At 41.4% G+C, this 12,042-nt stretch overlaps 1 protein-coding gene across 1 annotated transcript; it reads left to right on the top strand.

Moving 5' to 3' along the window:
• The first annotated feature begins 3,587 nt into the window (after positions 1–3,587).
• On the top strand, positions 3,588–5,296 carry LOC308435594 (heat shock protein HSP 90-alpha-like). The gene has a single exon (XM_080936333.1). The coding sequence runs from the start codon at positions 3,723–3,725 to the stop codon at positions 4,809–4,811; it is 1,089 nt and encodes a 362-aa protein (XP_080792459.1). The 5' UTR covers positions 3,588–3,722; the 3' UTR covers positions 4,812–5,296.
• The last annotated feature ends 6,746 nt before the right edge of the window (positions 5,297–12,042 follow it).

Below are 12,042 nucleotides of genomic sequence, written 5' to 3' on the forward strand. Positions count from 1 at the left end.
GAAGAATAAGTAAAAACTTGGGAGCAAGGTGGGAGTAAACATCAGAACAGGGCGAGGGGCTGTGGGGCGCTGCCTGCACATTCTCCATTACAAGATGGCGCTGACATCCGGCTGGAGCTAGCAGTAAACAAGTTATGTGCACATGTGCTGGGTAACTTTCCACTCCTTGAGCTCTGCCTCTCCCGTGGCGTCATACGGCCTGATGAGTTTCAACCAATCAGACGGCTCCACGTCCAAAGCAAGGACTGATTCCTATATAAGGGGACGGGCTAGATAGTTCGGGGTCTTCGCTTCTACTTGATGTAAGCTTATGCTCTGCCTCTCGAGAGCATTAAAGCTTTACCGCAGAAGAATCCTATTTTGTGTGCCGCGTCGTTCTTGCTGGCAAGACGGTTGCGCGGGACAAGGGGCATTAAGAAGAAACCTCAGCTTTGGCCCTATGTCATCTGTGGCACTGCACTGTGAGAACATAGCCAGCATTTCATCCAGAAGGCAGACAAGGAGAAAGGGAGGCAGAAAGTCCTCAGGGCAGCCTTAAAGATGCAGGGAATTGAAGAACCTTGTGCAAGACTCTATAAACTTTTAGTGACAGAGAAGGAACTTAATTGTTTTCATTTATTATATTTTATATGTATGTATGGTGTGTGAGTGTGTGTGTATGTGTGTTTGGATGGAGGTCATAGGACAACAGAAGTTTGAAGAGGTATGGTCTCTCTCTGGGGTCTCTCTTTCTCTCTGGTTGTCGTTCTTGTCTGGCTTTTGGTTGATTTCTGGGTTTCTTTCTTTTCCTTCTTTTATTGTTGTTTGTTTTGAGACAGGGTCTCACTCTAGCTCTGGAACTCACTGTGTAATCAGGCACGTGCACTATCACACCCTGCTGAAGTGTGGTCTCTTCTAAACATTCAAGATCAGGTTACAGCATGCCTGGCTTTGGTGGGCTCCCTGCTCCAGCTAAAACTGGAGGCAACTTCTTTGATCCTTACATGAGGGAAAGACAGCAAATTCTGGTTTTCTCCCTTCCCCCAACTAATCTCATTCACCAAGGATCTACCTTTATGACCTGAGTACTTTGCAAAGGTCCTCCCTAAAAATCCTATCACACAGGAGTTAAATGTTAACATATAAAGCAAGGATATGTCCAGTCTTAACAGACACTAAATTATATTTGCTTGTTTGCTTTGAGGGAGTTGTTATGTTTTGGGTTGGTTGTTTATTTTGTGTATATGTGTCTTAGGGTTTTACTGCTGTGAACAGACACCATGACCAAGGTAACTCTTATATAGGGGAAGATTTAATTGGGGCTGGCTTACAGGTTCAGAGGTTCAGTTCATTATCATCAAAGCAGGAGAATGGCAGCATCCAGGCATGGTGCAGGAGGAGCTCAAAGTTCTACATCTTCATGTGAAGGCCAGTAGAAGACTGGCTTAAGAGGAGAATCTCATTGCCAATGGGCTGCAGTGACACACTTCCTGCAACAAGACCACACCTCCTAATAGTTGCACTTCCTGTGCTAAGCAAATTCAAACCACCACAATAGGTTTTTTGTTTTATCCGATTTTGCATAAAGTCTCACTATGTGGCCCAGACTGGATTCTCCTTCCTCAGCCCCCAGGATTCTGGAATTAAAATGTGTGCCTAACCATATCTGAATGTATTTGTGTTCATGACCATTTAATTACACTGGAAGTCAAAGTATACCTCACCTTTATACGACTTTTATATGAAGTCACAGCTTTTCAGAGTTACATTTGGTACCTGGTTTAGACAGTTCACTTACTTCTAGTGTTTTGTTAATTTAGCTGGAAGCAAATCAAAAGTATTAAAGACTTTTTCAAGACAAACTCTCATGTGTCACAGGCTGACCTCAAAATCTCTGTGCAGCAGAAGATAATCTGAACTTCTTTCTGGTTCTCCCACACTTGATTTATGGGGTGCTGGGGATGGAGCCTATGGCTTCATGCATTCTAGGTAAGTGCTCTGTGTAGCAGTAGGTTTATCTATTCTGTCTTGGCTCCCAGTAAGTTGCTCCCCCAGCCACCTACCCAGCCCAGGAGCTCTTTGGATTCACATAAGAAAAACACATGACACACACACACACATGACACACACATACATCACATGCATCAGTTGATTTTTGACATGCCAAGTCTAACTTAAAGGCTGGGCACTCCTAAACCTTCGCCTGCTACCCCAGGCCCAATGGGGAAGTGCCAGTAGCCATTTAACCTAAACTCTTATGTAGCTGGTTGACTTTCTCTCCTGCAGCTCTTACAACCCTTCTCCCACAAGTCATGGCAATTCTCCCCCTCTTTTTCTCCTTTCAGTTCCTAGCCCGAGCAAATCCAAAGGTCCCACCTCAGTCTACCTGCCCAGCCATTGGCCCTTGGCTCTTTATTGATGATCAAAAACCAATTAGAAACAAGGACCCTCAGCATTTACACACAGATTCATGCTTTTGGGGGCCAGATTGATTTAAAGCATTAGAACCAATCCCCAACATCTCTACCAACAGCTCCAGTAATTCATGACATTTTAAAATGCATGTGTGTAAGTTCCATGTAGCAGAGAACAACCTTAAGATATCTGTTAGAGGCAGAGGTTAGGGAAGAAGGTTGGGAGAGTGTCTTCTGGACATGATTGGACATTCCACTCATGAACTTACATCTGTGGTTGTCGGCCTCAAGACTGGCACAAGATCAAGCCAATCAACACTCCAGTACAGATGGGGGAGGGCTCCAGAAGGCCCACATCAGGCTGAGGAGCTATAGGCACTTGAAGACTATTGGGGCAGGAGTGAGTGTGGCATCTGGAGCAATGCCCAAACTCCAGTAGATGGCCTTATGACCTTGCACATGTGGACAGTACCTACCTATTGGATTCTGTGGGGTATAAAAAGAAGACACAAAATTGGGAGGGGACCAGGTCAAATGGGGGTCTGGGAGAAGCTGGAGCAGGAAGTAAAAAATATGATCAAAATACATTATATACATGTATGAAATTCTCAAGTAAATTTAAAGAATGAAAAATTAAACCTGATAGTAAAAAGCATATTTATATCCTTTAAACACCTTTAATCTTTCATAAAGCACAGTCATAAGTATAGAAGGTCACCAGTGTGTGGGAGCATCTTGCTAAAGAAGTAAGACATTAACTACAGTAAAGACCAGGGGAGGGGGGCTGGAACACTCACTGTTCTTCTGAAGGACCTAGATTCAGTTTCCTACAGCTGCATGGCTGCTCATAGTCATCTGTGACTCCAGACCTAGGGACTCTAACACCTTCTCCTGGCATCAGGCACAAACGTGGCACCCAGACGTGTGCACAGGTAAAATATCCATACATATAAAATTAAATAATATTATTAACAAATAAAATAATAATATCAGTTGCTTCAGTGTCCTGGTGTGGCTAGTCACGTTCGGTGCGCGCTCATTCAGCCAAGATGCCTGAGGAGATCCAAGAACATTGATCAAGAAGAACTCAACAAAACAAAGCCAATTTGGACCAGAAATCCTGATGACATTACTAATGAAGAATATGGAGAGTTCTACAAGAGCTTAACCAATGATTGGGAAGAACATTTGGCAGTAAAGCATTTTTCTGTTGAAGGACAGTTGGAATTCCGGGCCCTTCTTTTTGTCCCAAGACGTGCTCCTTTTGATCTGTTTGAAAACAGAAAGAAAAAGAACAACATCAAGTTGTATGTTCGCAGAGTTTTTATCATGGACAACTGTGAGGAGTTGATCCCTGAGTATCTGAATTTCATTAGAGGGGTGGTGGATTCTGAGGATCTCCCTCTAAATATTTCCCGTGAAATGCTACAACAAAGCAAAATTCTGAAAGTTATCAGAAAGAATTTGGTCAAGAAATGCTTAGAACTATTTACTGAACTGGCAGAAGACAAAGAGAACTACAAAAAATTTTATGAGCAGTTCTCAAAAAATATAAAGCTTGGAATTCATGAAGACTCCCAAAATAGGAAGAAGCTTTCAGAGCTGTTGCGATACTACACATCTGCTTCTGGGGATGAGATGGTTTCTCTGAAGGACTACTGCACCAGAATGAAGGAAAACCAGAAGCACATCTATTTTATCACAGGTGAGACCAAGGACCAGGTTGCTAACTCAGCCTTTGTGGAACGTCTCCGAAAGCACGGCTTAGAAGTAATCTATATGATTGAGCCCATTGATGAGTATTGTGTGCAACAGCTGAAGGAATTTGAGGGCAAGACCTTGGTGTCAGTTACCAAAGAAGGACTGGAACTTCCAGAAGATGAAGAGGAAAAGAAGAAACAGGAGGAGAAAAAGACAAAATTTGAGAACCTCTGCAAAATTATGAAAGATATTTTGGAGAAAAAGGTTGAAAAGGTGGTCGTGTCAAACCGATTGGTGACATCCCCATGCTGTATTGTCACAAGTACATATGGGTGGACAGCAAACATGGAGAGAATCATGAAAGCTCAAGCCCTCAGAGACAACTCAACAATGGGTTACATGGCAGCAAAGAAACACCTGGAGATAAACCCTGATCACTCCATTATTGAAACCTTAAGGCAAAAGGCAGAGGCTGACAAGAACAACAAGTCTGTGAAGGATCTGGTCATCTTGCTGTATGAAACTGCCCTCCTGTCTTCCGGCTTCAGTCTGGAAGATCCCCAGACCCATGCTAACAGGATCTACAGGATGATCAAGCTTGGTCTAGGTATTGATGAGGATGATCCTACTGTGGATGACACCAGTGCTGCTGTAACTGAAGAAATGCCACCCCTGGAAGGAGATGATGACACATCACGCATGGAAGAAGTAGACTAAGCTTCACCAGAACTATGTGTTTGAGGCTTACCTTCATTCCTTCTGATAATATATTTTCCATGATTTTGGTTTATTTTTGTTAACATTTAAAACATCTGTGTGGCATGAAAATTAAGGGGAAGATAAAATTTCTACATGTGATACTGTGATACTCTAGGTTGATAGAACGTTTGTTGTAAGACGTAACCTACTGTTAATGTTAACTTTGTGGTCTGAAGTGTTTAGCTGATGAGCTGGATTCCTTAATAGACCAAATTAAGATGGCTTAAGTTTCATCTTAATTTTTTTTTTCATTCCCTGTAGTTAATTCTGCATGTACTAGTCTCTTAGAAGTAAACACAAGTTAAAACAACTTGACAGGAATTCCCCAAGTGGCTTGTTTTCCAAAGTACCAAGAACAAAACCCTAAGTTTCCCTAGGTCTGTGACTCAGCAAGGCTTGTGAATGGATAAGTAAGTGCCCAATCACATTCTGCTTTAAACAGTAAATACAGATGAGATAAAAATAATAATAATATCAATTATTTAGAAAGAAAAAATAAGAGCACATGCTTCTCGTGCTGATCTCAACACGCATATTGTGTGAATCACAACAAATTGTAACTCAAATATAATTGTAATTCAAGTGTAACTCACGCTTCAGGTACTCCATCATTTTCTTCTGGCCTCTGCAGGCACCCACACTCACATGTACATACCCATACACAGATGTACATATATATAATTAAACAATAAAATATTTTTAAAATTAAAAATTTTTATTTGCCAGATTTAAGATCTGACTCTCCTGTCCTTAATCACATTTCAAGGCCTCCCCTCCTCTGTATGCTTGTAAAAACAATGCAAACCTGTACCAAAATTCACATAGCAATATTAAAATTATTTGAACCATGGGTTTTATATAGATAGAACCCTATTATTTGTCTTAAAATTTCCCCCTAGAAACATTCTGTGACAAATATTCTAATTAATAAAATTTCTCTTCTCAACTCTATGTTCCACCCTAGCTGCCTCCTGTTTTTCTATTCCTACTTACAACAAAACTCTCATGAACAGGTTCCTATCCTGTCTTCAAACCTTACTCCTGCCTGCCTTCTGGTCCCACCACTCAGTCAGACATCAGTGACCCCTGTATTAGACCCAGGGCCTTTGTCAATCTCTTTTCTGTTGTCTGCCAGCCTGGTCCCCCCTTGTCCTAGAACAATACTGTCTCTTTTCTTCCAGAACACTCTCTGTTTCCTCCTCCATCCTGGCCCCTCCTATTTTCTGACATCTCTCCAATTCCAGTGTCCTGCCTTAGAACCTTTCTCACTGTCTGTTATTTCTCCCGTGATGACCCTGTCTAGTTTTAGTTTGTGTCTACCAGCATAATGCTGACAATTCTAAACAATATTTAATTTCTCTGAACTCCTGGCTCCTATACCTGACATTTTTGAGCCTCTCCATTCAGATTTCAAATGGGAGTCTCAGACGTCTCCTGATCAAAATAAAACTGATATTTCCTACCCTACCCCAGCCCCCAGTTTCTGCCCCATCTGTTCTCCACTTCATAGTTTGTTTGACAATTTGATTTTAATGATTGGGTAGTATTTTTAAAGGATTATTCATAAAGATAGACATCTCAGATGGAAATTAAAGAACGCTTCTAAAAAAAAGCCATGTGTCAACAAAATCAAAGGAAATATAAGAACCATTGGGAGTTGAATGAAAATGAAAACACAGTAACTCATGCCATGCCACTGAAACAGCATCTAAAGCAACATCGGAGGTGTTTTTAGCACTAAATGCACACACAAACCTAAAGAAAGTTCCCAAACTAGTATCAGTTTTTGCTTTAAGAGAATAGAAAAGAGAGCAGATGAACCACAAAGTAACTAATAAAAAGAACAGTGCAGAAACCAATGACACAGCAATGCATGGTAAGCCCACTAGACACCAGCACAGGCTCACTCGCAAAGCCAAAAGGAAAGTCTTTATTGATGTCCAGGGGCTGCACAGAGAACTTAGCCAAATCCCGCAGCACCAAAGTTCACAGCTCTCTGTCTTTCATGCCCAAAAAACACATCTTGGTTGCTGCACCACAGTTAGTAAAAAATGGAACTACAGAAGCCAAAAAGTAATGCTAGTACATGTAGATATTTTTTATTCCGGGACCTTCCAGGAACCATGGGCTATGTCTCAGCTCCTGTTTTGGCAGGTGTTGGAGCCTACATGGGTTTTATGGCTGTAATGGTGCCTCTAACATGGCGTCAGTTTTTCTAGGTCTGAGGCCCATTACAATCTCCACTAGTTCGATGGGCATAGGTCAAATTGTGTACTTACCTATTGTATGGTCAGGTGATTATATTGTCCCCTCAGTGCTAACAATTTCACAGAATTCACTATTTGTATAGTTAAGTGGGCAGTTGAACAAGCAGAGTCCTATAGTGAGGGTTGGAAGCAAAAGTGTTAATGGCCCAGTAATGACCAGATATGCAGTAGTTAACTTAGGGGCCAGGAGAACAAGGACTGATACCAGTGTGGCTAAGAAAATAGGAGGCTTGGGTTTCTTTGGGCAATCTAGCTGGGCCGAAAGGATTTGTGTCCCCAACATGAGGGTCCAAGTCTTAAGCCAGCAGGGAACTCTGGTCAGAGTTGCAGGGGTGTGTTTGGTCACCATGTTCCAAACAGCCTGGATCATGTGGGAGTCCAGGGATCTATCACTGGGCCACCCAACCCCAAAAGAAAGCTAAACAACTTCACAGGAGGCTCAAGTTTTTTGGCTGAGAAACAGACACTGTGTTTGCCCTTGTTCATAAAACCTTCCTTAGAGTATTTAACACTCCAGTGGGGAGGGTCTTGGAACTTCTTACTCCCATCCCTATCTTAGATCTGTATCCCACAGCCAATGGAATGGACAGAAACACACAAAAAGACACAGGCAAACAAATGACAAAAACAGCCAGAGGTGAGCATCACGCACACTTAAACCATGAGTTCAAGTGACATCTCATGGAGCCCAAAAACTAGAGTTAGGACTGTATCTAGCCTTTCCTAAGGTTGTCCTTATTTCTTAAGGTGTCCTATTTGGAAGGTGCCATAAACAGACTTACCTCTGGAGGTGGCAAATTGGGGCAACTTTCTGTGGTTTCCCATTTTAGGGATGAGGCACTGGGAGCCTCTGGGACAGTAGGACTAGAGGCAGGAGAAGTTTCTGGGGTCCTGGAATATCTCAGGGTATGCATCTGATAAGAACTATGTGGTTTCCACACTATCAGCCCAGAGGCGATCTGAGAGCCCCAGTGTCCCAGTATCTCAGTTGCATTTTGGCAGGTGTCTGACCCTATGTGCTGGGGTTGAAGGTCATAATGTTGCTTTTAACATGGCATCAGCAGAGGTAAGATCTTAGGGATTATTACAACAGAAACTATAAAAACAAAGATCTGTGAAACCAAAAGTTAAAGTTTTTTGGAAGGTTAATAAGTTTGTTAAAGTCTAGATGGCCCAAATGAAGAAAAAAAAAAGAACTAAGAGGGTTCAATTCCTAATCCCTTTAGTGAGACAGATGCTACCAGCATGACTACAGTTCAAAGGGTAAGAAGGAGATAATCATAACTGAAGAAGAAGAAGAAGAAGAAGAAGAAGAAGAAGAAGAAGAAGAAGAAGAAGAAGAAGAAGAAGAAGAAGAAGAAGAAGAAGAAGAAGAAGAAACACTTTCCAATTCATTCCGTCAGCCCAGGATGACCCAGATACAAAACCAGACCAAAACAATTACAAGGAGAAAGCTGAGGAGAAGACTCAGTTGATAAAGTGCTGGTAGACACAGTGTGAGGACCTGTGTTCAGCTCCCCAGGCCCACATGAAAACTAGGTACAACACCACACTGTGACCCCAGCAACAGACAAGGAGTGGGAATGGAGACAGGTGGATCCCTGAGTTTGATAGCCAGCAAATTTAGCTCCAGGTTGGGTCAAAGACCCTTTATCAAAAAGTCAGGTAGCAAATGATTGACCTCTGGCCTCCACACCTACATACAGGAATACAAGCACACATCACAGAAAGAGGGAGTACATAAAGAGAAACAATAGCTAGATTAACAAAGGCAGATGCAGAAAACAGTAACAAATTGTAACAAACCTAACCCAACAAAAACAGCGTGTAAAAAACCAACAGACAAAACCAAATGAGGTCATAGAGGGAGAAAGATTAGATTCACTCAATCAGTGAAATCCAGGGGGAAACTGGGGTGGGAAAACCACACCATGGGATAATCTTGGTAACCTCTGAAAAACTCAGAAAATCTGTCATCTGTATAGAAATGAAACTAACTTATCTGTACACCAAAACCCAGTAGCTACCATTGTACAAAGTCATGAAATTTGGCCTTTTCTCACCCAGGATCCAGGGACGAAGAGGAAGTCTGCATTCATCCCTTGTTTCCAGTGTCATGGTGGAGTAAGTGAAAGTTGTATTCAGAGCATCCAAAATGAAAATCAGTAAGTAAAACCTATGTGATATCTACGAAGAAGGAATGAACAAAGGAGTAAAATAAATGAGCTTGAACAAACAAATTTTACTAAGTTGCCAGATTAAAAAAACGGTTATGTTTCGAGGTGCCAGTAAGGAATCAAAAAAATTTTAAAACTTAACTCTCATTCAAAATAGCATAAAATATTAAGTGCACATATACATATCCATGTAAAGTTCTAAGTAGTGCTGAGAAAAATTAAAGAAAATTAAACAAGTAGATGATTGTTATATGTTTATGAATAAGAAGATTTACGATTAGTACATTTAACTTTTTCCAAAAAATTGATTTGTAGGTTCAAATTAATTGTTGCAGTAAATATTAAAAAGGGCAGTCACATTTTGGTTAAGCCAGGCTGCAGATGCGACTCAATAGGTGAGAGTACCTGTGGGTCGTCCAGAGGACACAGACTCCATTCCCAGCATCACGTGGTGGCTCACAACCAACTGAAACTCCAGTTCAGGGGATCCAATGTCCTCTTCTAACTTCCAACAGCTCCAAGTTCACATGTGGTGCGCAGCATAAATGTAGACAAACACTCATATATAAAATCTTTTTCAAAAAATTCCTGGCAAGCATTTTCCTCCCAAATAAAATCCTAAAATTCATATGGGAGTGCAAAGGACCTAGGTTCAGCTAAAACATCTCTGGAGAAAAAAGGTTGGGGTCCTGGGTTTGATCCCTGACCACCAAAAAGAAAAAAAAAAAAAGATAAACTTATTTTTTTGTTTTCAATGTTCACTATGACTATAGTAATCTTTAGACACTGTATAAAGCAGACAAATGATCAATATTTCAGAAGAGCAGACAGAAACAGACCTGTTCATATTGAGCAATAATTATTTGTTCGTTTGAGGCAGGGTCTCCCGATATGGCCCAGGTGGGCCTTGATTTAAGCACCATTTTTATTTAAACCTCCACAGGCTGTAATTATGTTTTTTTTTTAATTATGGCTTTTGGTTTTGAAATAGTAACTGGAAATTTTTCCAGATCACATAAAACCAACAATTCAAAACGATGGAACCATGGACATTTAGCAAACATGGAGGTTAAGTACTCACTTTGTTTTACAAAGGGACAGTTAGGAAGTAAGATAGGGCTTTTCAGTGTTTAACCTGTGTTCTTAGACTTCCTCTGCTGCCAGAGATCTTGAAACTCCACTGAGGAGATCTCCAGCCATGTACCCAGAAGTCAAAGCAGAAGGGAAAAGACTGAAAACCATCAGCACTGGAGTTCAAGAGTCAAGAATATGTCAAAAAAGAGAGAAAGAAACTCCTAGAACACCAAAGAATCTTCTGTAGAAGACACCAAAGCAAAAATGTAAGCAAGTGTAGAAAAGGGTGGCTGGCTTCTCAGTGGGGAAGCTGGGAGTGCATCCTATTAACCATGGAGCCAGACCTCCAGACCTGAGGAGAAGACCTTCTGAAGAAAAAACAAAAGGCTAAGACTCTCTATATCTGAACTGTGGGTATGGTTCTATGGATCTACACCTATAGTAAGACTGAAAAAAGCATACACACACACACACACACACACACACACACAGGCACACACAGCAGAATGTAAAGCTAATGAGTTCTAAATATGACATAAGGAACTCAATCTTGATATTACCTATACTTAAACAATATGTGACATAAAGACACATACAGCCTTCCTGTGCTATTTCTTAGATTATATGTGAATCTATAACCTTATAAATGAAAGTCAAAGAAATAAAAGAAGATGCTTCCAGATAGAGAATATGTATCCAGGAGACTAAAAGAAACTCTAAAGGAAATTCTCCGGCAGAAGGAAATAACATAACAGCTTAGTTCCTGCCCCTTAAGAGAGGTTAAGCATGAGGCTCCCTTCTAAATAGTAAGAAAGAAAGAAACCGACTTTGTGCCTCAAGTGTTCCTTATAGTTTTCAATGGCTTATGAATAACTCCAACTAAATTCTACATTTAAGTCACATTTGAAGGATCTGGACCACAAGCTACCACCCGATTTACTGCAAGAAATCACTTCCTGACTTTTCCTGAACATTCCTAGTTCTTAGGAATAAGCTATGCCTTCTGTTCCAGTCATCTGACCTTCCATTGACCCAACAACCTCCATAGTTTACAGTGACTGCACAGCCTGTACCTGTCCCATGGTCCCTTGGTAAGACAGTGTTCTCTGGCACATGTGTCTTCCTCCAAGGACTTGGAACTCTGAGGCCCTGGTAAGAGAGGGTCAGATGAAAGTGACAGGACATGTCTTCTCCAAGATGACACTCATCCTGAAATGCTGAAGATAGGACCTTTTTTTTTTTTTTTCCCTGCTGAGGAGGCCTCTCTCTGGCCACAAGATAAGAGCTGACCCTCTGACTTCAACATTTTGTCCACATAATAGACTGGAGTGGAATGTTTCCCCAAATCTGCACTGCTTGATTTTGAACACTGTGGTGGTTTGAATATGCTTGGCCCATGGGAAGTGGCCTTCATATTAGAGGGGTTGCAACCTTGTTAGAGGAAGTGTGTCACTGTGGAGGCAGGTTTTGAGGTCTCTTATGTATGTTCAAGCTAGGACTAGTATGATCCAGAGCTTCCTCCTGGCTGTCCCCAGATGGGATCAAGATGTAGAACTCTCAGTTCCTTTTCTAGCACCATGTCTGCCTGGATGCTGCCATGCTCCCCACTGTGATGATAATAGACTGAATCTCTAAAACTCTAAGCCAGCCCCAGTTAAATGTTTTCCTTTA

Source organism: Micromys minutus (genome assembly GCF_963924665.1).
Source record: "Micromys minutus genome assembly, chromosome: 23".
In the NCBI taxonomy this organism is placed as follows: domain Eukaryota; kingdom Metazoa; phylum Chordata; class Mammalia; order Rodentia; family Muridae; genus Micromys; species Micromys minutus.

What these genes read in the sequence shown, in the direction of transcription:
- LOC308435594 (XM_080936333.1), top strand. Translation starts at nt 3,723, where the DNA reads ATGGACAACTGTGAGGAGTTGATCCCTGAGTATCTGAATTTCATTAGA.